The sequence below is a fragment of the Podarcis erhardii genome (genome assembly GCF_964252035.2).
Source record: "Podarcis erhardii genome assembly, chromosome: 1".
Classification (NCBI taxonomy): Eukaryota; Metazoa; Chordata; class Lepidosauria; order Squamata; family Lacertidae; genus Podarcis; species Podarcis erhardii.
The window spans coordinates 89643179-89669131 of NC_138497.1; the positions used below are offsets into that span (position 1 = coordinate 89643179).

The following is a 25953-nucleotide window of genomic DNA, read 5'->3' on the forward strand; positions in this document are numbered from 1 at the left end:
TGTTCAAAGTTGTGTTTTATCTTCAGTGGGAGTAGGCAGCATGGGTACTAACTGCCACTTGAAAACATCTTTAGGTAAAAAAGGTAAAGGTACCCCTGACCGTTAGGTCCAGTCGCGGACGACTCTGGGATTGCGGCGCTCATCTTGGCCAAGGGAGCCGGTGTACAGCTTCCGGGTCATGTGGCCAGCATGACTAAGCCGCTTCTGGTGAACCAGAGCAGCGCACGGAAATGCCATTCTCGCTGGAGTGGTACCTATTTATCTACTTGCACTTTGACATGCTTTTGAACTGCTAGGTTGGCATCTTTAGCCTGTACTATACTTTAAAAGTTCAGAGGTTCAGAAAGGGAAATGCCTTCATCTTGTACACATGGATAAAACAATGGCAAAGCTTCATTTTGTTCACATGTGTTACAAGATAATTTATTTTTCTGAACTAGCACTGCTTGTCTTAGCTTGATTTGCAAGCCTTCAGGCTGGTATGTGCCATAGCCATCATGTTGACTTAATTCCAGTGATTAGAGAAGTTGTCCAGAAACATTCCCCCCCACAAAGGAGCTGAAGAGGAGAGGTGGCAGATGAAGAACTGAAATATGGATACTTCATTATCACTGCAATTACCAGAACCCAAGCGGAAGAAGAAAAATCATTAGAGCTATAAGGGGAAAGCTCATGTTAGCTGCAGTTCCTTGCTTTTAATGAATTGCATTTTATATATTTATTTTGCCAAATAAAAAAGAAAATTAGCAAAATGTTATCCTGCCAGAGTGTAATACTTTGAAGGGGTAGTTTCAAAGCCAAGTTACCGCACAAATTTAAATGTTTAGTATCTAAACATTGGTTCTTGGGAGTCTTCATTTTCCTCTAGGCGGAAGTGTAGTAGCAAAAAAAGGAATGGAATATCCTTATCTTCCCTGATAACAGTGCATCTTCTTTTCATAATTGACTGCTGTTGTGACAATTAGGAAGTTTGCATCACCCTTTGCAAACACTGTTGAACAGCGGATATCTATCAATTTACAAACAGTTTATGAACTGTCTTGTTAGCAAGGAAATACTCATTTATTTGAACATCCACGTCGCTTTTGAAGTTCACCTGCACAGCAATGATGCCTTTTGATCAACTCAGATGTGTACTATCCTTCACTGATAGACCAGATTTATAACCATAAAAGACAGTTAGTAGGTTACTGTATTTCTGGAAAACGTAATTAACAGCTTGCCTTGGTGTAGGGCGTCTGCATTTAATTCAATCTTTGACGAGAACAAACATCAGCAACCTATTAAGGAACCCTTTCATGACTCTTCTGTTATTTCCCTGCCTACTATGGCCCACAGTGCTTCAGGAAGGACTGGCTTGTTTGTCTTTCTTAAACAGTCCAGAGAAGCTCCAAAAAGTGATAATGGGACCATTCATAATTGAAGACACGTGAGAGATCTTCACTTACACTCTTTGCTGATAAAGCCAGATGCTGGAAAACAAGATGTCTATGGGCTTACAAACTACTTTCACTCCATTTTTTGCTTTGCTCTCTTGAATGTACATTGTGAAACACTTTTCTTACTATGGACGTCAGAATGTGTAGCCCAGCATTGACATCTTGACCCTAATGTCACTTTATTTCCTGTTTCATAGTGATGGAAGGTTTCTATCCTGGAGGTAATCATAGTTAAAACATTTGCTTTTATTTTTATTTTTCCATCCTGGATTAGATGCTGTTCTTGTGTTTGACACTGTGGTTCCGTTTAACTTCCAAACAGTATTTTTCATTTCTGTACAATGGGCCGGAAATCAACAATGCACAAAACACTTCCTTAAAAACAAACAATACAGGGAAACACCATTTGCTATGTCTCCCCATGGGTTTATGCAATGAAAACGTTTAACAGAAAGGTGTACATACATACATATATATATAAAACACAGTATATGGCTTACTAGCACTACCGCAGGTTCCCAGAATGGAAAAGATTGTGTTTCCAATTCCACCTAGTGACTAGTCAGATTATTACATTTCACCTATTTATAGACAGCTTAATATTCAGAATTTCTGCACCTTGTCCATAAACGTGTTTAAAAAATAATAATACAGAAAACAAGAATGAAATAAAATTGGCACCCTAATAAGCCAACTTTAAGCCATGCGAGTTCTGCTGGCATGTTGACTAGAGGAGGCTGCATGGCGACATCCCTCACCAGCACAGCATCCCTGCACGCACGCGCTCTCCCCAGGGCTACGAGCGGCTGTCGGTGGAGATCGAACCTGCGATCCCCAGAGAGATCCACAAGGCGGCAGGGGAAGCTGCGCATGCTCCTTCTGATAATCGCTTTTCGGCGTCACCGGCCACTGTGTGGCGAGCGTCGCTCGCGAGGTACGGAGAGCTCTGGCTTGTGCACCACAGAGATAAGAATAGTAGAGAAGCCCATCATTAACGAGACGGAGAATTTCAGGGTTCGCACAAGGGAATGTCAGTGGGGTCGGAAGGGAGCGCTGGCCATAGAAATCAGTGGAGAAACAGGATTTTGTAGGAGGTGAAGCTGAGGTGAGAAGCAGGGCTGACTTTCCACTCAAGGCTGCCTAATGCAAAACACCCTTCAGCTCAATCTTATTCATATGCCTCCTCAAATCAGCCTGCCAGGCCAGCTCCAATATACAGTCGCTTGCAAAAGCATTATGTTTTTAAAACTCTAATTACTAAAATAAATATATTTAACAATATATACAAGAAATCGGGACGTGAACAAGGAAGAGTATGAAGTTCTGACTTTTCTACCTTGTTTGAGGAGAGCTTTAACTATATTAAAATTGTGGATTTCTCCATTGTTACAGGGAGAAAACATTTACAAATAACCCGGAAATTTCTTCCTAGTAAAATCCAGTTTTACAAATCCAGATCAATTTTAGAATGGAAATGCCAGTTAACTACTTTGACTCCTGCGGCTTGCAGACTTGTGAGTTCCAATCCAGGAAGTTCTGCTTCTATATAGGAGTGCGTTTATCCTCAGTTGGTAGTTCTATGACACAAAGCATATGTATTTCGGTGGTGTATTTTTTTTTTTAACCATCTTAGAATCCCCAAGACCTCCAGTGCCGCTCTGCACTCAGAGGAGATCATAGATGCCGGGGTTCCTTTTTAATTCCGCCCCCGACCGGCAGTTGGACGCTATGGGAAGAGGTGGTGGGTGTCCTCAGACGTCACCGGAACTACAACTCCCATCATCCCTCATTATTGGCCATGCCGTCATGGGGCTTGCTGGGAGTTGTGGTCCTACGACTTCAACGGGTTACAAAAGCTATCCTTTCGCGAGACTCCTTCTCCGAGCGGGCTTCTTCAGGCCACCCGCGAGCCCCTTTCCGAATAAAGTCTCCGTAGGGGGACGCGGCTCTTTCCCTCCTTCGTGCCTTTTATTTATCTATTTATTTAGGCGCGACGTGCGTCGTGACGTTGAGACGTTCCGTCTTTTTTGTGTGTGTGTGTGTGTGTGTACGGGAGTCACGGGCTCCTGCGTGGGGGGAGGCGGAGCCTGAGGAGATCTTGAGGAGGAAAAAGAACAGGGGTTGCTTGTGAGGGGTGGGGGTGGGGGAAAAGGTCTGCTCGAATAGGAGACGGGCACCGGGTTGGGGTGGTGGGGGCTCCTTGCGCGCTTCGTTCCCTTCCCCCTCCGGCCCCCGGGTAGCGCAGGGAAGAGTGAGGGGGGCCGCTGCCTCATTGGGCACTTCCACCTCCTCCCCCCGGCTTTTTCTGTGGGTCTGTTCCCCTCCCCCCGCATCGACGTGCTGCTTGCCCCCCTCCCTGCGGAGGGGGTGTTGCTGGGCCTGCAGTTCTCCCCCCCTGAAAGCCAGGATCCTGGACCCCTCCGGTGTTCGAGGCCTGGAGCTGCCGGCTTCTGGGGGGGAGGGAACCCTTCGCCTCCCCCCCCCCCCCGCACTTCCTCGTCTCTGCCCCACAGGTAGGTAGTGTGTGCGCGCGCGCGTTCATGTCGCCTGCTCTGGTGTCTGAGGAGATGGGGAAAGGAGCCTCTTGCTCTTAGTGTAGGAGACCCCACCCCCCTTTGGAGCTCGTAGCCATGCATGTAACCAATATTTATTATATATGATATATTAGCTTTATTTCTAGTGGGTCACTTTTCCTGGTTGCGGTTGTAATTGGCAAAAGCCAGGTACCGAAAGTCTATGGGGATTCGGGGTTTGGGAGGACCCTTGAGTTGTCATTGAGGAAGAAAGGGGAGGAGTAAATTGTGGTTTCTTTCTATGCCATCCTGCGTGTGTGTCTACTCAAATGTAAGTCCCGCTATCAAGAGTGTGGCTGGGATTTTGGCATGTGTGTGTGTTTCTTTGGAAAGGAGGTGAGGTTTGTGAGTTCTCTAGACCATAAGGCTTGGTGTAAGCATACTTATTTGGGAATAAGTCACATTGTGTGTACATTTATCTGAGAATGGAAAAAAGGTTTTTATATAGCATCTTTTTGCTCTGCTACCACACATGCACACAAAGACACATCTCGAGCAGAGGAATCTGGTTTCAACTGCAGAGATGAGGTATGGAGAGAGAGGAAATAAGAAAGAATCCACAAGATACTTGCAAAAGCATCAGGTAAGAAGTAGGCCACAGTTTAACACTGTGGTTCAAAGAACAGGATGTCAGCACAGATTAGGGTTGATGTTAAAATGAGATATTGATTTACTAGAAGTATAAAACGGGGTTTTAATCCTGATTTGGGATTTTATGGAGGAGTTGGTGCAGTTTTGGTGGCCATGTTGCCTAGTGACAAATTTCAGTGTGTAGTTGTGGAGTGTAGTTAGAGGTTATGGTCAAGTTGAGTGACTTCTACTGACAAGGAATATTAGGTGAATGTGCTGTTTTTTATGTGTTGCGGCTTGTAACTTGTACTACCCTATTAATGTCATTTTACTTGAGTTCTTGATGTTGTGAATTTATGAGAATTGCCTATCAGGTATTTTCAAGAGGGAAAGTGAACAAAGAGCTCCTTTTGCCCTGAGTTGTGAAGTGTGGAAATACATGCAAGGAATTTATCTAGCTTCCGTTCTTACTTTGCAAACAAATTCTTCAGGGTTTGCCACAACATTGTTGGTTAGAAGATCAAAGCTGAAAGATGCTGACCACAACTTAGTGATATTTGTGTTTCATGCTTATTTTCTGTTGAATGGCTAAAAAGGCTAGTGGAAGTTCACTTTTGGAATAATGAATTTTCATAGAATACCGTATCTGTGCTCTCTCCACTCACAAATCCCCCTGGAATTCCCCCACATTAACCCTTTTCATTCCCACTCTACGCAACTTTTAAGCTCACTTTTCATTTTCCCAACCTCCTTTCAGAAGTCACCTCTCCTATTCTGTAGCCTTGCTTTGAATGCCTGTTTTCACCTTCATCCCCATATCCATGCCTCCCTCTCTCTTTTTGTGCAACCCCTGCACACAGACCACCCCCATAGTAACCTCCTGTATCTTCCTCCTCCAAATACATTGCATCCACTAACCATCCTTTTCACCTTCCATCCAGTTATGATGAAGCCACCATCCCCTCCTGGGAGAGCCTTTTATTCCTCTGCTTTCATCTTCATCCCAACTCCCATGCCTCCCACTCCCTCTTTCTTTGCAACTTCCTCTGCACCCATTTTCAACTTCACCCCTTTTTCTTACCTCCTCTTTCCTATTTTTTTCTAACTCTGCCTTGCACACAGACCACCCACCAATTCCATGCCTTCTCTTCTCTCCTATTCTGTAGCCTCTTTTGCACATATACCCCATGCTGATATGCTACTACATTTTTAAGAGGAATAGAGCAAGTATGCTAGTTAGCTTGTGTTGATGGATGTTGTACATATATGGGTGTTTGCTTGTTAATAAAATATATCTTCTAAATTAGTACATTGAATCTGTAACTTCATGGGACCAAACACATAAGAACAGAAATGCATTCTGTGAAGGTACTATTGAATATCTGAGGGCTCCACATTTTTATCTCTTTCACATGAGGCAGACCTGAGGGAGATGCTTAAAACAACCAATTTTCCCCTTTCAGTTTTCTCCCCTTCTTCCTGTACTCAAACTATGGCAGAAGTTTCAGTAAAGCAGGGATGTAAGAACACTGAGGGTTGTTGTTGTTGTCTAAACCAATTTTAACAAGGAGAAATACAAGAGGTGGGTACAACACATAAGCTAATACCAAAAAGCTAACACAACAGAGCCTTCCCCAACTCTTTTCTCACTCTACTCAAACTCTATTTTCAACTGCCACTCCCCCCTTCAGTGCTGCAAATTTGTGACTATCAGTTGTAAATTTTAATTTAGGAACAAAATTCAGTTTCATGATCATAACAAGCTGAAAGATGTTGCTGTCAGGGCAGAAGCATATAGGATAAATAACTTAGCAATGTTTTTTGGGGGGGAGGAAAAATAGTATTTTGATTCTTGCAATTCCTTGCCATGTTAACATTACAATATTAAAACATTACAAAAAGGGTTGTCATTCAGACTATTTTCAGCCCAAGTAAATGCTGATGCAGACTTCCTCTAGAAACTGTAAAATTGTGAAATGATTTAATTATCACCTTGGTAGAAAATGGCACTTATAAAATAACTCGCAGAACACATTTAACTTAATGCCAAAAAGCAAAGAAGTGGTTAGCAACATAGCTGTAAAGTTTTTTGATGTAAAAAAAAAGAGAGGTCTGTATAGCCAGAACCATTAAACCATTTATTAGCTGAACATTATTGCTCGCACCCTCTTGTACTCTGCATAACTTGCTACATTGGTTGGTATGTGAACTGAGCTATGTTCAAGGTATTGTAATTGACAGATAAAGCCTTGAACTACTCAGGGCCAGGTTACCTGAAAGAGCTGTTTGATCTCTTAGCTAATCAACCTGAAACCCTATTGGTGGTAGTGGATCCTAAAGATTATTTTATGGCGGGGTGGAGAATCTGCAGTCCATGGACCTATTCTGGGCCACCAAGCCACTCAGTTTGGTCTTTGAGGCCATTTCAAGTGAACTCTGCCCAACTGTCCTACACATGATGTCATTATGATGTCAGGTGTGGGGTATGTAAGGGAACGGTTTGGCCAAAAGCACCTTGGCATACACTGCCAGTTGGCAGTGCCAGCAACACCCCTATTTTACAATAGTTCCCAAGTTCCCAGCTACCAACTGGTTGTTGGGTGCTTGGTAGCTGCTGTACAAGGGGCTTTGCCAGCCCTGTGTTTGGTGCTCAGGTGTCAAGCCTAGAGCTTGCAAAGACTTTGGGCTAAGCTTCCATTTTTGGCACTTGACAGTCATCTGCTATCATTATGAAATCAGATGATTTATAGATGGATTGTCCCTCCCTTCTGTCAGAGTTGACTTGCAGGAGTGGAGGGTGATAAAGATATGGCCCATTCGGCCAAAAAGGTTCCCCACCATTTTTGAGTGATGAATTGGAAGGGGGCATTTTGTACGCTTGCTCCTGCCATTTGGAAGGCCCTTCCCTGTGCAATCTATCAGTTATCTGCTTGAAGCCACACCTTGTTCAGGCCTCTCCTGTCCCCTAAGGCTGGACTCTGTCTCTTTGTATCTCTGTTTCCTATATGATTATGATGTTTATGTTCTTGTGTTTTATTGTTGTTTTTATTGATTTTATGCTGTCTTTTATTGTATATATGTACTCTGCTTCAAATTTTTCTAACATTAAGCAGTCTATAATTTTTTTTTCCAAATAAGATAAATAGTATGGGGGCACTTTTTTCCTTACCTGTACCAAGAACAACTCTCAGTTATAATCTCTATACAGCCTTGCCAGCTAAATAGTGTTGGTGTTATGAAATTCTTGGCTTGCGAAGAGAGTAATACTTAAAATAAAATAAACAGTTTCAACTTAATGTGTGCAGTGCTGAAGACTACCCAAATCCATGAAAGTTTCTGCTTATCTTCAGTCTTAATTGTTTAGGCAGCAGACGGGTTTCAAAAGTGTTAGGAACAGAGGAATTTCGTAATTCAACACAAATGTTCTTTCTGACCTTAAAATATCCAGATGTTTCTGTTGTTCATTTCAGCCCATTTTTTTAGTTTTTAAGATTTGTTTTTTGCAAGAGCAACCTGCAACACAATTTTGTAATGTGGGGTGCTTCAGTACAGCATCATGGCTACTCCATTCTCCCCTACTCACTCCAGTATATACGTATGCAGTGCCTATGCAGTGCCAGTATTCTGTGGCTACCAAGCATATTCAGCCCCCATTGGGCTGTTCTGGAGATTAATTTCCTACTGATGGTTTCCCCTCTAAATATTTGTTTTTAATTTATGAAAACCTTGGGGTTCTTTCAAGCCTGGTGAAACCACCTCCTCTGCATGGATAGTTCCAAAGGGCTGTCACTTAGCTAATTTTGATTGCTATTAGTCTGTACAAATGCAGTGTAGAGTGTGGACTATTTCTGTTCAGGGTTCCAGCCACACTATCCCATTCTCCTCTCTGCCTCCCATAGGTCCCCCATCTAACAGTCAGTATTCTGAGCGGAGGTGGCAGACACACATTTGTGCTAAATCCCAGATACAGTAGAATCTTGGATTTCTGTGAACAGCTCTCACTTCTGTCCCTGGGGACACTTTAAAGTAGTTTATGTGTGTGAACAAGGAAGTGACCTATCAAGACAGTGAAATGGCCTTGTCTATCCATTTTATATCTGTGTCTTTCTCTGGCCATTGCACTCCCGCCGCCACATAGTTTATAGTTGTTGTTTTTCATGACAGTCAGTCAGCATTTTGTGCCCAATGGATAGGTTTCAGAATTACCTGATCTGGTTTTCCAAATGGGAAACCACCAGTATAGGAAATTAAGCTCCAAAACTGTGTTGCAGGTTGCTCTTGCAAAAACAAATGGTTTCCCATCTAAATAGATAGATAGATAGATAGATAGATAGATAGATAGTACTCCTGCAATCTTCAGGGTTACCCAGTTTCTTCTAGTGCATGGGTAGTGGTGTTTCAGCTACTTTGTGTGAGAGTACAAAATACAGTGGTACCTCGGGTTAAGTACTTAATTAGTTCTGGAGGTCCATTCTTAACCTGAAACTGTTCTTAACCTGAAGCACCACTTTAGCTAATGGGGCCTCCTGCTGCTGCTGCGCCGTCGGAGCATGATTTCTGTTCTCATCCTGAAGCAAAGTTCTTAACTCGAGGTACTATTTCTGGGTTAGCGGAGTCTGTAACCTGAAACGTATGTAAACTGAAGCGTATGTAACCTGAGGTACCACTGTACTTAAATATAGTTGATATTATTGGGAGAGAGATGGAGGTAGACAGAAACATACATATGCAAACCTGCTGAGAAAGTAAAATGTGGAGGTGCTGTTCCTGTACATGCATGTAGCAGCTTCTTTGAATTGTGGCTTTAGTTGGTTTGGATAGGAATACATATATAAAACCAGACATTCATTTGCATTGCAATCATCTATAACAGAAAGCTGTTGATATTCTGCATTGGTGTCTGGAGGCAGTGTTGGGCAGGATAAGGGCTAATAAATTGAAACTTAATCTAGACAAGACAAAGGGGTTGTGGAATAGGGGTTCATCCTGTTCCAAATGGGACAGTACTCTCCTTGAAGAATCATGTTCACAGTTTGGGTGGGTTGTGTGCGTCTGAACTCTGCTTTGTACCTGGGTGCTCAAAGAACAGTTGTAGCCAGGAGTTCCTTTGTCCTGCTTAGCTGGTGTGACAACTGTGTCCATTTCTACGGGGTCGGACCTGGTCATGGTGACCATGTAGACATAGTTGCATCCAGATTGGATTATTGAAGCATGCTCTGCGTGGGGCTACCTTTCCAAAAAAATTTGAAACTAGTTGGTCGAGAATGCTGGCTTATGGGATGATGTTACACCTGTCCTGCCAGGCTGCACTGAATACTGATTTGTTTCAAAGTATAAATCAAAGTGTTGGTGCCTTAAGACCAGGATACTGTGGACAGCCCCCTCCTGTATCTTCCTGCCCTCACCTTAAGATATTACTGAGATGCTCTTCTCTATGTCCCAACTGTAAGAACAGAAGGAAAGCCTGCCAGATCAGGCCAAAGGCCCATCTAGTTCAGCACCTTGTCACGGTGAGCTGCCTTTGAGAAACCCACAAACAGGACCCAAGCACAAGAGCACTCTCCCCTTCTGTGGTTTTTGGCCACTGGTATTCCATAGCATAGGGACGCGGGTGGCGCTGTGGGTTAAACCACTGAGCCTAGGACTTGCTGATCAGAAGGTCGGCGGTTTGAATCCCTGCGACGGGATGAGCTCCCGTTGTTTGGTCGCTGCTCCTGCCAACCTAGCAGTTCGAAAGCACATCAAAGTGCAAGTAGATAAATAGGTACTGCTTCGGCGGGAAGGTAAACAGCGTTTCTGTGTGCTGCTCTGGTTCACCAGAAGTGGCTTAGTCATGCTGGCCACATGACCCGGAAGCTGTCTGCGGACAAACGCTGGGTGCCACAACCCCAGAGTCAGTCACATCTGGACCTAATGGTCAGGGGTCCCTTTACCTTTTTATTCCATAGCATATTGCTTGTGACCACAGAGGTAAAGCATAGCCATTATGGCTAATAGCCACTTATCTTCCATGAATTTGTACAATCCTCTTCTAAAGCCATCCAAGTTGGTGCCCAGCTACAGTATGATGCAGGCATGGTTGCTAGGGTCTAGATAAACATCCTTCTCTGCAGCTACACCTAAATTTTTTAACACTTGGATGCTTCCCCCTTTTTTTTACAGTGTTTCACTATATGGCATAAACCTTTTTGTTTAGGCAGGTATTGTTTTATCATTTGGCTAGATTAGTATTAATCTCTATTTTAGCTGCTACAACTTAGCTCTCTTTTAATTATATAGTGTTAATGTTTTAAAAAGAATTGTTTTTCATTCTGGGTTTTAATTGTTAGCTGCTCTGAATGGTGCATAGGCGCCACTAGGGTGGGAAATTTATGTTTTATTGTATTTGTAAAATGTATCTGCTATTCACTACTAGTAGACCCAAAGTGTGTACAATGTCAATAAAACAACAAAATTCATAATAATGTATCAATAAGACGCACCAAGATAAAAACAATCAGCATATGCATGTAACAGTGTAGCAACCTACAATGATGTTAACTGCACACTTCCTGATTTAAGTTCGACAAATGAGCAAGTCCAGAGGATACCTGTCTTCCATAGTGTTTCATTTTATTGTTGAATCAATTTGATTTTGGGTAAATCTTAACTTGGTCTTCTAATGCTGGCGGACACGGAATTTTCAACAAATCCTGTGAATTGTCTATTTCAGGCATTGATGGCATGTGATGGACTGTTAGTACTGATTAGTTTCCTTGAATTTATTTTTTCTGCTGGTTCTGATTTTAATTTTTATGGATGCATGCTTTTAGTATTCTATGGATTTGCTCACTTTTCCTATGGTTTTAAACTTCATTTTTTTATATTCATACATATAGTCACTCAGGTTATTTTGAGAAAGGTGACTAAAATGTAATAAACAATATATAATCATTATGACAACGCAGTTGTAAGTGGGCTTCAGCTTTTTACTTCTCTAGTGGAGAGTAGCATTTACTTCACAAATATATTTCATCTTTATTAAAGTTTACCACCTCTGTTGGCCCCCCACCTTGTGATCCCTACAGTCATATCTGTCCAGACAGGTTTCTTTTATTATTTTAGTATATTATTTAAGATCCAGAAGAGGTTAAAACAACAACAGCTTTATTGTGTCAGTACAGCCAACATAATGCTTCTCTGCTGCATGGTAATTTGGAGGTCTGAGAAAGGGACTGTGGTTTGCAGAGCTATAATAATACAGCAAAAGCTACAACATTGCATTGTTGGCTATTCACGAACAGTAGTCAAGTAATTCCTATAGTAGTCTTCACCCATACTTCTTCATGAAGAAGCTGATGGGAAAGGATGTGGTTGACCTGTAACTAATTTCCAGTGGCTTATTATATTTAACATTTGGGACATGGCAATCTTCTTTTTTTATGCCTGTAATCATAGTCCTTTCTGAACTGTTTATTCTCTTCATTGCTGTAATTTATGTGTTTGTTTTTCATATAGGCAATAGAAGGGTTCTAATGGGAGAACCATTCTTCTGAAGTAAAGGTTTGCTGGCTGGCTGCAGCTATGGGTGAGTTCTTGGGTTCAACTCAATTTAGCTCAAGCACATCAGCCTTGTGTTCATAATGCAAACCATCATTGAAAACAGGACATTTTTGCAAGTGTATATTAAAATTTGGAAATCTATGTTAACAACATATGTTAGAATACAAAGTAGTTCTTGAGACATTAGACAGTCTGAATATAAATGAGTTAATAAAATGTATAATCAGAACAATCTTCAGATCCTATTTATTTTATTGGAGGTATTAAAAATAATAAACCTTGTTTTCAAAGGCATTTTATGAATAGTGGGTACAGATAGTTCTTTTTTCCTCCCTAAACAGATGAGCAGCAAGCTTTGAAGTCAATCATGCAGGATTTGGCAGTCCTTCATAAGGCAAGTCGCCCTCCATTGCCTCTACAAGAAACAGGGAAAGCAAAATCATCTTCACCGAAAAAACAGGTAATCCTGTAATGTGTTTGTCTTACAATGAAGAATGTGTTTCTGCATTTGATGTGAGTGATTTCCACTTGCTGGGAATGTTCCACCTTGTGGTGTACATATTTTTGAAATTATGAGGTAAATGAAAGGGATATAGTGTTGCAGAACAGATCTTAAACAGATGTGTCCTGTGTACTAGAGTAATGCATATCCCAAATTCCCACTTCCCAATAGTTTTTCTTCCATTGCCAAAGAATGTTGCTTCAAGTGTGTGAGAATATTTGTTGGCTGTCTGCAATCCAGGGAGGAATATTCACAAATAATATTTGTTCCCAGCTTTGTTTTCTAGTATGTGTGTAATTCTTTTACAGAATGATGTCCGAGTCAAATTTGAACACCGAGGAGAGAAAAGGTAAAAAAAGATAATCCACAAGTTTCCAGAATCCATTCTTAATGTTACATCCAGTTGATGACTCTCGGCAGATGGAAGGCTCTTTGATCCAGTGGAATGGGAATTGAGGCAATATTTAACAATTCCCCCTAGAATTCCCACATCTGCTGCAAAGGGTTACTGGACCCTTCAGAACAGTATGGACTATAGAATGGGGGTGTGTGTGTGCAAAAGGAAGATGACTCTTTAATGGTTACTGTGATCCCTGATTCACTGGCTAAAAATTCCACTGAATCAAATTGTCTTCTGTCAGTGAAGGAAAACCAATTGGATGCAACCCATAATATTTTGTAGCTTTATGGAGTATTGGCAAAGCTTGATAGAGAATAGAGAGATGCCTATCCAACGTCAGTGTTTAGAAAAGAGAAACTTAAGAAATGTGCTAAAAATGCATGTATATGTGTGAAATATATATGTTGCTATCTTTTGCTCCTAGAATAGAATAAGGAGCAATATATCTTAATAAAATCATTTATTTTTACACATGCACACACTATAATACTCCTGCACTGCAGGGGGTTGGACTAAATGACCCTTGGGTCCCTTCAAACTCTACAATTCTATAATTCTAATTACACATGCAAAGTAAGCTCAATTATGGCATCCAGCTACTCCTGAATCCCAAAGAAAATGTGGGAGCCTTCATGCACCTGCATCATGGTTTGTGATGGTCAGCTAGTTTCCATTTCTGCTGAGTAAATTACTAATGCTCAGAGAGATCAAACCTGGAAAATGATCTAGCTTCTGTTCTTGTGCTAAAAACTGACTTCAGGTTATTTTGGTGAACAAATTTATTCTGTGTTAGTATTTCACCTCAAATGACTGCACAGCACGTATTTCAAATCCTTAAGATAGTTTGCCTTTGGCATAGGAATTAATTTCCTAGAAACTCTTGGCCTAGTTGATGTATCGCAATTAGGAGAGTTTTACTTTAATGAGGTATTGACTCACATAGTTTAAGCCTGCTGTAGATCTTAAATAAATCATTTCTAAGCATGGCTTTCTAACTTTAGAAAATCTTATAATGGCTCATAAAATCTGTCTTCGGAAGCTGATTAGCTTGTTAATTCACTGTGCAAGTTGCAATTTGACTACTACTTTTTCATCTGCAGTAATTATTTGGTGTAAGGTGGGTTGAAACAGTATTCCAGAATAGTGCAATAGTTTACCCAGCAGCAATCATGTACATTCAATGATTCACCTTACTGAATGTGGGGTTATTAATTTGGGTGCTGTTTTTGTCTTTTCAGTAAATGCACTTTTTAATAATTTGATTTTTAAGAGAGAGTGTGACACCTTATGAAAACATGCTTTTCTCCCCCTGCCCCCCCAGTATGTCACTATTCCACGAACAAAAATTTAACTTTCATCATTGTCATCACTAGCTACTTGTTTTCATGTCGGTGGATTTTCCCCCAACTTGTATTACAGAATTCTACAGTTTCCTAGACCTGTCAAGCTAGAAGATATTGCATCAAAAGCTAAAGTTGCCTTTGGACAGTCAATGAATTTGCATTACAGCAATAATGAGGTAAAAGAATGGTTCTTGAATAGTAGTTGTTTGTGTTATTCCTTAATCACATCAGCTGTGAGTAGGTTGCATTGTGACCTTGTTCTGTGTGTATACTTTTCTGCCTGTAGCTGGTGATCCCATTAGCTACACAGGATGACCTGGACAAAGCGGTACAGCTTCTTGATCGAAGTGTTCATATGAAGAGTCTCAAGATATTGCTTGTTGCCCATGGAAACACACAGGTCTGTACATGTTATTTATACAGATGTGTGTGTGTGTATTCAGATATCACATGACACAAGTGAACTTTCTGTGTTTAAAATTACTCTTTGGGGCATGTCCACATGAATCGAAATCCATTGGTCTGTTTTGAACTAGCTTTGTTTGTGTGTTATGTGCTCAGGTGAAGAAATCCAGATGGCTGATTTTCTGAAGCTCTGTTCAGGTGTTCATTATGAGGATTAACCTAACACATGGGGATTAGAGAGCACCACCCGAGCTCCACCCTCTTAGGTCACACTCAAGAAGGTTCCCTGAGGTCCTAGCGTTCCAAAATATGTGAAAGCCTCCATGAGTAAAGGAGGCTTCATTAATGCAGATAGTTGCATTTGAACCCACAGAGGGCAGCAGGGAAGATGCAGAGCTAGTGTGCTCATTCATGGACGCTCCCCTCCTCACATTTGAATGCCTGAACAGGGACGAGAGTCTATGGAGGGCATGAATTGCTGTGGCAACACTGGATTAGGCAGCACACTGCTGCTTTTACAAGTTTTAGACTTTTGCTTCTTACTACTTGCCTCACCAAAGCAGTGGGAAGGGGTGATGTAGGCATGACCTACGTCAATTCAAAGACTGCTAGCGACTGTATTTTTTTTAATCTGTTAGTGCTGATAGCTGCCATTGTGTGAAAGATGGGTGCAAAAGTATTTTTTCATGGACTAGAACAGACATTGGCAAACTCTGCTCTCCAGATGTTTTGGGACTACAACTCCCATCAGCCAAAGCTAACTGGACCAGTGGTCAGGGATGATGGGAGCTGTAGTCCCAAAACATCTGGAGGGACAAGTTTGCCTATGCCTGGGCTAGAATGATGACAAAAGTAGAATATTACTGACAGAAATAGAATATTTCTTCCCAGTTTTAAAATACTCTGGTTTACATATTTTAAATCGTTTAATTCCTTTGTTTTTGTAACTGGCTTTTTGAAATTGTGGTCCAAAAAGAGCTGCTAAGGTTGTGTAGGCACGGCAGCAAATAGCACCTGTCCTCCTTAACAGTCCATTCACTGAAAAATTACAAGAGTGGGAGGATTTCTTATTTTTTTTAAGGGATAAATAAACTGCTCCATGCTTTCACCTTCAGAGTAATACTGAGCCTCTGCCATCGCTGGAAGATTTGGATAATACAGTTTTCAGAGTGACTGAGAGGAAAAACAGGCTTTCTGTAATAGGTAAGCAAACTTCATATTCCTACAGTTTTGACTTGGTTGGGTGATGAGTGGAGGGAATCACTATCTCTCAGTCTAATATACTTCACAGAATTGATGTGAGAATTAAATTGAGGTCAAATTTGGAGATACAAATGTAATAAATAAAAAGGTAAGTACCTGTGTGTGGGTGAGAGAGAGGAGACCAGCGCATTGAGTCCTAGCGCAATGTGACTTTTGCGCCCCTCTTCTCCCTCTGTAGCCCCTATTCCCTCCCCAAATCTGGTTGGGAGGGTCAGGAGAACCCCCAGAACAGCAGCAGGCAGAGGACAGAGGAAATCATTCTGTCTGGCAAGCCGAAATACTTGTGCTGGCAGAACAATCACTTAAGTGTGGCATTGAACCCCATCCCTTAGAATTTATCTTCCCACCAAGAGATAGTCAAATCTTATTTCTTTTGTGTGCCTTGCAGCATCTGTGGGTGTTCAAATAAATGTCACATGCTTTGATGCTAAAATCATATAAGTAGATGATTCTTGCTGGTAAAAGGATTTTTATAATTTACTGACATATTTTAAAAAATCAACAGGTTATTATAGTCGCGACAGAAGCTCTCCCCCTCCAGGATACATTCCAGATGAGCTGCACCAGGTGGCCCGGAATGGCTCATTCACCAGTATAAACAGTGAGGGCGAGTTCATTCCAGAAAGCATGGATCAGGTGAGTGTTTTCTTTCATTTTCCCTTTAAGGGGCTTCTGCATTTCCTTTAAAAGGGGCTACTGCATTAAGGTTTTGCTGTTTAAGATCCTTTGTTACCTTCTTTGTTATCCTGACCTAACGGCTAACAGTGGACCATGGTGTAATGGCCAGGGGAGATGCAGCTCTCCCAAAGGCAACTCTTGGTACAATTATATATGCTATGATCCTTCAGGCTTAGCTAAGCAGTGTTGCAAGTGGCAGAAAGGGAAGGAAAAACCTCCCTCCTTTTCTTCCTTCATGCCCCTGATTTTGCTGTTGTCACTGCTTGCAAGGTAAGTGAATGGGGGGATATGTTTTTTGGGAGGGTTTCGGGGAGCGATGTGGGTTGGTGAATATTTACACAGGGACATTTTTCTGAATTACCAGATTTATTCAGAAAAATGGAATAAGATTTTTCTCATTCCCATCCCCTGAAGATCTCTGATAATTTACCAATAAATCTGAGGTGAGCTTGAGAAAATGTGCTCATCTCTAACACCAACGCTTAATTATGCCCAGAAATGAACTGGTAGCCAGTGTATCTCCTTAAACACTGGATTAAGGTGTTCCCAGTATCCAAATTTGTGCTTGGCTAGTGTCTACTTAGCTCATCATGGAGCTACTTGGTTACTAACAGAAGTTTCTGAGACATCTTCAAAGGTAGCACTATGTATAATGTGTTACAGTAAGCAATCCAAAATGTTAGGAGCCTGAACAACCGTAGTCTGTGTTTCCCTAGCTTGTTGCATGTTGCCTATGTATGTTACACCCTTGTAGTGATAGTTCTTCAAACTTTCTTGTACTTTTGTTTCCAGATGCTGGATCCGTTATCACTGAGCAGTCCTGAAAACTCTGGCTCAGGAAGCTGCCCTTCGCTTGACAGCCCTTTAGATGGGTAAGAACAACATAATCTGCACTTCTTTCTGCTGTGATCTTTAAAACAACAAGGTAACAGAATTCAGGTAGTGCTTTACACAAGGATGTAATAGTTCAGTGTTTCTACTTATAGGGACAACTACCCGAAGTCCCGGATGCCAAGAGCCCAGAGCTACCCAGATAATCACCAAGAGTTTTCTGGTAGGTAAAACAAATGCGTACAGTTTCCGATGCTATCCTTACAAAATCTTCTACTGTAACTTCATTGTGTGTCTGGATGTATGCATAAAGTTTAACCTAATAACGTTTTATTTGTCTTTGAGGCTGTCGTAACAATGACAAAAGTATGAAAAGTAGAAACAACCGTATGTTCATACAAAAATGTTTACTATTTTTTGAAACGCTAGTAAATCAGTATATCAGTGGAGATGAAGCATGCACTTATAAGCCGCAAAAAATCAGTGAGGCAGAGCATAGCTATCACAGCTAATAACTATTAATAGCCTTAACTTCTATGAATTTGTCTAAACCTCTTTTAAAACCATCCAAGTTGGTGGTCATCCTGTGGGAGTGAGTTCCATAGGTTAACTATGTGCTGTGTAAAGAAGTACAGTACTCTCTTTTATCTGTCCTTGATCTTCCAACATTCAGCTTTGTTGGGTGTCCTTGTGCTATGATAGCAGGAGAAAAACTTTGTTCTGTCCATTTTCTCTATGCCATGCATAATTTTACAAACTTCTGTTGTGTCACCTCCTACTCGTCTTTTCTCTAAACCAAAAAGCTCCAAATAATGCAGCCTTTCCTTACAGCCTTTCCTTCCTGTCCCCTTGATTATTTTGGTTGATCATTTGACTAACTCACTTAACTTTTTCATCCAAACCCAAAATAGCCTAATTGAGAACAGGAACTTAATTGTTATTTTCCTTTAGATTATGATCTTCCTATATTTGAGAAGTTTGGCAAAGGTGGAACTTACCCTCGAAGGTATCATATTTCATACCACCATCAAGACTACAATGATGGTAAGTTTGTGGGCCCCTTAACACTTTCATGAAAGCTTTCCCCCCCCCAAAAAACCATAATGCACTTTCCTTTTTTTTTTTTTTTTTGAATAATTTTTATTGTTCGTTCCACAAGAAAACCAAGATCGACACAGAAAAAGAAAAGAACACAAACAAAGCATAGACAAAGAAAACCTACACAAAACACCAACAGAAAAAATACACAAAACTACTGTTCTTACAATGCTCCTATAACATAGCTATTTCTTTCAGGACTTCCTTCAGCTTGGCCGCGAATCATTCGAAGCAATAAATACAGTTACACGTTCCATCATTTATATTGTCATTATATCTAATTTTGTTTTCTATTTACTTTGAACAATAACCCATAGTCTTTCACAGTGCATCTTTAAATCCCTTTAGCGTTATTTGACTTTCACTAATACATTCCAGATAATCTACGTACTTTCCCCAATCTTTGATGAACACTTGGTCTTTCCTATATCTAATTTTCCCTGTTAGTTTATCAAGCTCTGCATATTCCGATAATTTAGATCTCCACTCTTCCACTGTTGGAGTTTCTTGCTGTTTCCACCTCTGGGCTATTACCACCCTTGCAGCCGTTACCGCATAGTATACCAATCTGCTATCTTCTTTCTTTATTTCTTGTCGTAATATTCCTAATAGAAAGATTTCGGGTTTCTTTAAAAACGTGTATTTTAGTATCTTTTTTAGTTCCGTATAAACCTTCTCCCAAAACTGTTTAACCCTTCTACACTCCCACCACATATGGTAAAAGGAGCCCTCTGCGTCTTTACACCTCCAGCACTTGTTATCCACCTTATACATTTTTGAGAGTTTCATGGGTGTCAAGTGCCATCTGTAGAACATCTTCATAACATTCTCCCTTATTACAGTACACGCCGTGAAGTTCAACCCGTCCTTCCAAAATCTTTCCCAGTCCTCAAATTGTATACTGTGCCCTATATCCTTTGCCCAGCGGATCATCACTGATTTGACCTCCTCATCTCCTAAATTCCAATCTAACAACATCCTGTACATCTTAGATATAGTTTTCGTTTTGCTATTTATTATCTCCGTCTGGAAATTAGAATCTTTATCCGCATAGCCTCTTTCTCTAATGTCTTTGTTAAGCATCTGATTCACCTGTTGATGGTGAAGCCAGTCGTAGACATGTTCTTTTATTTGTTCGTAAGGTTTAGTTCTCCATTTCCCATCTACCTTCCTTACTAGCTGATTGTATGTTGCCCAGTTTTTCCTCATATTGGTGGTTTTTATGCTTGTTATTTCAAGAGGTGATAGCCAGTGTGGTGTTTTCGGCTCTAACACATTTTTATATCTTTCCCACACTTCAATTAGCGGCCCTCTGAAGATGTGATTGCCAAACCCCTTGTGTGCTTTCATCTTATCCTTCCACAAGTAGGCGTGCCAGCCAAAGTAATTGTCGAAGCCCTCGAGATCGAGTAGCTCCGTATTCTCCAACTTAACCCAGTCTTTTAGCCAGCTTAGGCATGATGCCTCGTAGTATAGTCTCAAATCTGGCAGAGCAAAGCCCCCCCTTTCCTTCACATCTGTCAGTAGTTTAAATTGTATTCTGGGTCTTTTGCCCATAATGCACTTTCCTATCCAGAAGGGAGGCGATTTTAATCTTCAGTTGTGTGTGCTCTGCAATACAAAAAGGTATTTCTTGGCTGGTCTCCTTTCCAAGTTTGAAATGTTCCTTAATTCTTGATCTGTTGTATGCAACCATAACAATGTGTGATGGATTTAGGAACATAATTAATTTTCATGAGTTTTCTGGATGGCCTAGAGACAGAAATCACTGTTTGAAAGAAAAAGGAACCTAAATGTAGGGTTGCTGCTTTAGGAACATAGGAAGCTGCCTTGTACTAAGTCAAACCCTTGGTGCAGCTATCTCAGTGTTGTCTACCCTGACTGTGCACTGTTCTCCAGGGTTTCAGACTAAGCTCTCTCTCTGCCTTGCGTGAAGATGCCAGGGATTGAACATGATGTCCTTCTGCATATAAAGCAGATGCTCTACAACTTGGCCACTTTCATATTATGTGTGTGTTAGTAAACCCCTTTGAATTAGGTGGAATTTATTTCCAAATTAACTTCCATTGGCTTCCAGCATAACAAATACAAATATTACACAGAGGCAGCTGAGTCATGTTTCTTGCTGACGACTTAATTGTGGATTCTGCTGTTTAAACAACTATGGGAAATTTTCCATTGTTTCTTGTTACCCACGGGCATTATCGTATCTGAATCTCATTACAATTACTCCCAGTTTTAATAAAGGTAACAGTGTACTATATTTTACTGCATTGTACTATATTTTTAAAGCCATAGTTGCCTTTCCACAAAAGAAGTTCTCTCTTTGCAGAAAGGGCTGAGATCCTGCGGAGTCTTGCCCTGGAGGAAAGAAGGGAGAGAGGGGAAGGCAGTATTTGCAAATTTTCCACTGCAGCCCCCAGCACCACCCCAAGTTCTATTCCGGAATGGCCCTCAACCCTTCGGAACAGCTTTTCAGGGGGCTGCAAGGGGAAGGAATGTGTGGAAACTACCTTCATCTGGCAGGAGTGTCTCATGAGGAGAGATCTATTTCCTCGTTGTCATAGAGGAGCATAGGGCGCTGTCTTATCCCAAGTCAGACCTTTGGTCCATCTAGTGAAGGGATGTTTACCCCAGTGGTTCCCAGTCTTTTTTGATACAGCAACCCATGTCAAAATTGACTTGGTATGGTGCCCATTGATTTATTATCACATGAATTTAGGACCTTAGGTCCTCATGCATTTTAGCTACAAGTTTGCCAGTTTTATAGCCATTACTTGAGGTATCCAGGCAAAAATTTCCATAACACTTTTGAGCCACCAGAAGGCGGTTTGCAAATGCTGTAATGCAAAATTTACTCTTTACCATGTTCAGTTACAAGTTTCAACACAGCATTATAATAAAAGTTGTAAGAGGTATTCATCCTACCAATGAAGAATTATAAGCAGTACTTATTTTGGGCTTACTTATAACGCCCTTGGCCAACTTGTACAAGCCTTGTGCCCCACTTTCAGGTTGGAACCCACTGGCTGAGAAACACTTGCCTACTGACAGGCAGGGAATCACCAGGGTTTTAGATAGGAGACATTTTCCTGTACATGCCATCAGAGATTGAATCTGGGACTGCCTGCCACTGAGCTGTGGCCTTTCCCCAAGTTAAGTTCCTCCTTCCACACAGAAAAAGTTGTGTTAAGAGTTGGATCCGAGTCTGCTGAATGTGTACTATCTTCCAAGAGATGGTGCTAGAACTGTTTCCTTTAGAAGGTATTTCCTTATTCCTCATTCATCCTATGCACTTTTCTTTATTTCTTTTTTAATCTAAAGGTAGCATGCTCTGTTCATTTGTGATTGCCATTGAGGTAGAAAAGCATGGCTCTAGTCTATCCAGCATTCAGTTACTGTCCTTTGCTTCCAATGGAATGTACAAATGGAAATAATGTTTCATGGTCCTGTATTGTAGGTTTCTTTGTTCATTTCTGCAGGCCGTAAAACTTTTCCACGAGCTAGGAGAACCCAAGGAAACAGCTTACGATCCCCAGTTAGCTTCAGCCCAACTGATCACTCATTGAGTACAAGCAGTGGGAGCAGTGTTTTCACTCCAGAATATGAAGATGGGCGGATGCGAAGAAGAGGAAGTGACATAGACAATCCTACTTTGACAGTCATGGATATCAGTCCGCCTAGCCGCTGTAAGGAAAAAAGCTGCATATAATGCCATGTGACAGTCAAGTCCAGTAAAAATAAGGTAACTTTAAAATGATTGCAAAAGGAATTGTTTTTGAGAGAACAATCAGACTAGCAAAACAACAAACAACCCCATACCAAAATATATATAGCGCGATACAAAACAGATTTCTTTTTCCATTCCCAGTTGCTGGACATGACTGAAAAGTAATAGTCACCTGACAGTGTAATATTTTGGAATCTTTGGGGTCAAATGGGTCCCTTTTTTGTAAATTTGTTATTAAAACCTATTAACACCGAATCTTGAAAAACAAAAACCTCTGGAACTTATTTTGTAAATTTCCTTTTTCTAAATCATCAGTAAAATCCATTGATGGCATTCACTGTCATTATCTTCTGGCATCTGGGCCAACACTTTGTTTCAGCTTAAGACTCAATCCAGTATGGTTCCTCCATGCTAATAACAGCCAGTGTGGGTGGAAATGAATAAGGTACCCCAAATGCTTGACAGATTTTCTACCCCATAGAAGTACTGGACTGTACACAATTTTGTGCCATCACATAAAGGATACTCTCCTAGAGGTGGTGATGTCTGATTTGGGGTGAACCCAAGCTTAGCTTATTCAGTTCTCTATCCCTATAGGTAAAGGTAAAGGGACCCCTGACCATTAGGTTCAGTTGTGGCCAACTCTGGTGTTGCGACGCTCATCTGACTTTATTGGCCGAGGGAGCCACCGTACAGCTTCCGGGTCATGTGGCCAGCATGACTAAGCCGCTTCTGGCGAACCAGAGCAGCACACGGAAACGCCGTTTACCTTCCTGTCAGAGCGGTACCTATTTATCTACTTGCACTTTGATGTGCTTTCGAACTGCTAGGTTGGCAGGAGCAGGGGCCGAGCAATGGGAGCTCACCCCGTCGCAGGGATTTGAACCGCCGACCTTCTGATTGACAAGTCCTAGGCTCTGTGGTTTAACCCACAGCGCCATCCACGTCCCTTCTCTATCCCTATATCCACTGGTTATTAACGTCCCCAAGGTGTCAGTTCTTGACATTGTCTGTGGGTTGAACCTGCTTGCCTTGAATACATGGCCCTCTTGTTCTCATTTGGAAATGCTAAAGGAGGATGGCCTATGGTGCCTGGAGTGGTCACTCCATCCACCCTGTACTAAGACCAGCCATGGCAACATTTTCATCGATCTGAACAAGGCAGCTTTTCAGATCTTCATTTTTTTTGCTTGTCTGATGATGTCTCAAATAATTTCTTTTGCCATTATTTTAAAGTTTGCATGTACTTTCCCCAGTCTCTACTGGACTACCTGCGTTCCTATTTTTCTTTTCAATTACTTTGAGTCTCTTTGTCCCAGTGAGTTCCTGTGCTGCTATTTAAATGTTAGCAGTTTACACCTACAGAAAAGTAGGACAAGAATGACTTTCATATAAGCCTCCTGGCTCTTGTGAAGCAGCAGTCAGTGGTGCTCATGGGTAGAGCCCCCAGGACTGTCCCCTTGCTGGAAAACCCACATGTAAAGCAGCTCCCTTCAGACTCACCCTGATCACGCATCAGCTGGAGTTTGTGCCCGACATGCACAGTGACACTGAGACAATGGAGCTCAGCCTGTGTATTCCTGCTTGTCCCTTTCTGCATTCGTACTGAATGCCTGCAGAGGGCCTATGTATTGGATGTGCCTATTTCTTTGGAAGAACAGCTGGCACAGACGTCTCTCTAAAAGTCAAATACACACAGGTATCTTGGATTACTAGCTTCTAGCACTTTTGTGGGGAAATTGGTAATTCTAAAGAGATACACCATGGGCAAACCTGGGACATTAGGAGGAAATACATTGTCCCTCACAAAAAACGGTGTCATATTTAACAAAAAACTTTCCTCACACCTGACAGGGTAAAGTTACTAAGTTGTATGTGACCGAGCAACTGTAATGGTTTGTTGCCCTAACTGAGTACATTGCTATCATAAGCAACTATTTAGTTTCAGTCTGTACTAGGTGCCTCCTCAGTCCAAAGTAATCTTTTGTGTGAGATACTTTGGACTGAAAAGGCATCTGGTACAGACTGAAACTAAATAGTTACTTAACTATTAACTAATGTTCTATCCTTAGATGCATGGATAAGTTTTCAAGAGACATCAGCAGCCTGCCTATTAGTCACACTGCTGTGCTTAATGAGCATTTTCTTTGAGTTTTTGACAGATGGAAAATGTTTAGCATTTTTACAACATGCTATGTTGCAAACTACTCAGGGGATATTTATTGATGCACATTTACTTTTAATAAATAATATTAATAGCTTAATGATTTTTCTGCCAGATAAAATGCCACTTTTTATTTTAAGTTACTTTAGTTGCATTAAAGTGAGGAATGCAAGAGTAGTTTGTGGCTTGCATTCTTGGTCATTACTACAGATTGTTGTCTTAAAGGTTCTCTTTAAATACTTAAGTTGCAAAATGCAATGTGTGTATGTATGAATCCTTGCTGAAACATTCTTCTGATCCTTTTTCTTTGAGTAATAGAAATTGATTTTTTTATATTCTGTTTTCAGCCCCAAGAGCTCCAACTAACTGGAGACTAGGTAAACTCCTGGGGCAGGGTGCATTTGGCAGAGTTTATCTATGCTATGATGCAGATACAGGACGTGAACTAGCTGTTAAGCAAGTTCAGTTTGATCCTGACAGCCCGGAGACCAGCAAGGTAAGAGTACTGGTTATGGTTGGTTAATTGGTTGTTGTTGTTGTTAACCACTTTTCACACAGAGGAGTGCCCCAAAGCAACTTACAGCATAAAATACATTAAAACTCAGTATAAAACCATAAAAAAACCTGAACATGCTCATCCAGTAATATGTGTAATAGTAGGACAAATCTTACTTACCTCATTAACAGGATGAGCATTAAAAGTTTTAAAAAAACCTAATTCTCTTTCTTGATGTTTGAGCGCAAACGCTTTAGCCTGACACCTACAAGCAAACAATGATTGCACCAGGCTTACTTCCCTGGGGAGAGTATTCCACAAATGGGCAGCCACCACTGCAAAGGCCTGTTTCTATGTTGCCTCCCTCTGCACATTCCTTGGAGGAGGCAGAACAGGACCAGGAATGCAGTGTCCAGGTAGCTTCATATATGGAGAGGTGCCTCATGTATCTGTTACCCAACTACTTCCAGAGCCAGTGAGGCATAGTAGTTAGAGTGCTGGAGTGGGACCTGGGAGACTAGGGTTCGAATCCCCACTCAGTCATGAAGCTCACTGAATGTGACCTTGGACCAGTCACTGTCTTTGTTGTGGGGATTGAATGAGGAGGGGGGAAACCATGTACAATCCACCTTGAGCTCCATGTAGAAAAATGGTAGGCTATGAATGCAATCAATCCTCAGTCAATAATATTCTGAAAATTTCCTGTAGTTTTATTTTTGCTGCTACAAGGTAACTTTGCCATGTGGACATTATGAAGAGGTTGAAACCCAGGCCACTGTGCGGTGAAAATAACAGAATAAGAACTCTTAAATTGCTCAAGTTCATTTCAAAGGGACTCGAAAACGTCCAGTCTTTATATAAGAAAGTGGTAATTTTATGTGGTGTACTAGATAAAATAATAAGTACTATCCAATTTAGC

The 25953-nt window shown here is 41.2% G+C and overlaps 1 protein-coding gene across 1 annotated transcript in view; it reads left to right on the top strand.

Annotated features, from left to right (window-relative positions):
- The first annotated feature begins 3834 nt into the window (after nucleotides 1–3834).
- MAP3K2 (mitogen-activated protein kinase kinase kinase 2) overlaps nucleotides 3835–25953 on the top strand; it is a 28327-nt gene continuing 6208 nt past the window's right edge. Inside the window, exons 1-13 of the mRNA XM_081852920.1 lie at nucleotides 3835–3952; nucleotides 12080–12149; nucleotides 12466–12584; nucleotides 12935–12975; nucleotides 14446–14545; nucleotides 14656–14769; nucleotides 15890–15977; nucleotides 16543–16673; nucleotides 17508–17587; nucleotides 17702–17769; nucleotides 18498–18590; nucleotides 22127–22333; nucleotides 24886–25034. Coding sequence (XP_081709046.1) covers nucleotides 12146–12149; nucleotides 12466–12584; nucleotides 12935–12975; nucleotides 14446–14545; nucleotides 14656–14769; nucleotides 15890–15977; nucleotides 16543–16673; nucleotides 17508–17587; nucleotides 17702–17769; nucleotides 18498–18590; nucleotides 22127–22333; nucleotides 24886–25034 — 1194 coding nt within the window. The 5' untranslated portion in view covers nucleotides 3835–3952; nucleotides 12080–12145. The remainder of the gene's footprint in view (nucleotides 3953–12079; nucleotides 12150–12465; nucleotides 12585–12934; nucleotides 12976–14445; nucleotides 14546–14655; nucleotides 14770–15889; nucleotides 15978–16542; nucleotides 16674–17507; nucleotides 17588–17701; nucleotides 17770–18497; nucleotides 18591–22126; nucleotides 22334–24885; nucleotides 25035–25953) is intronic.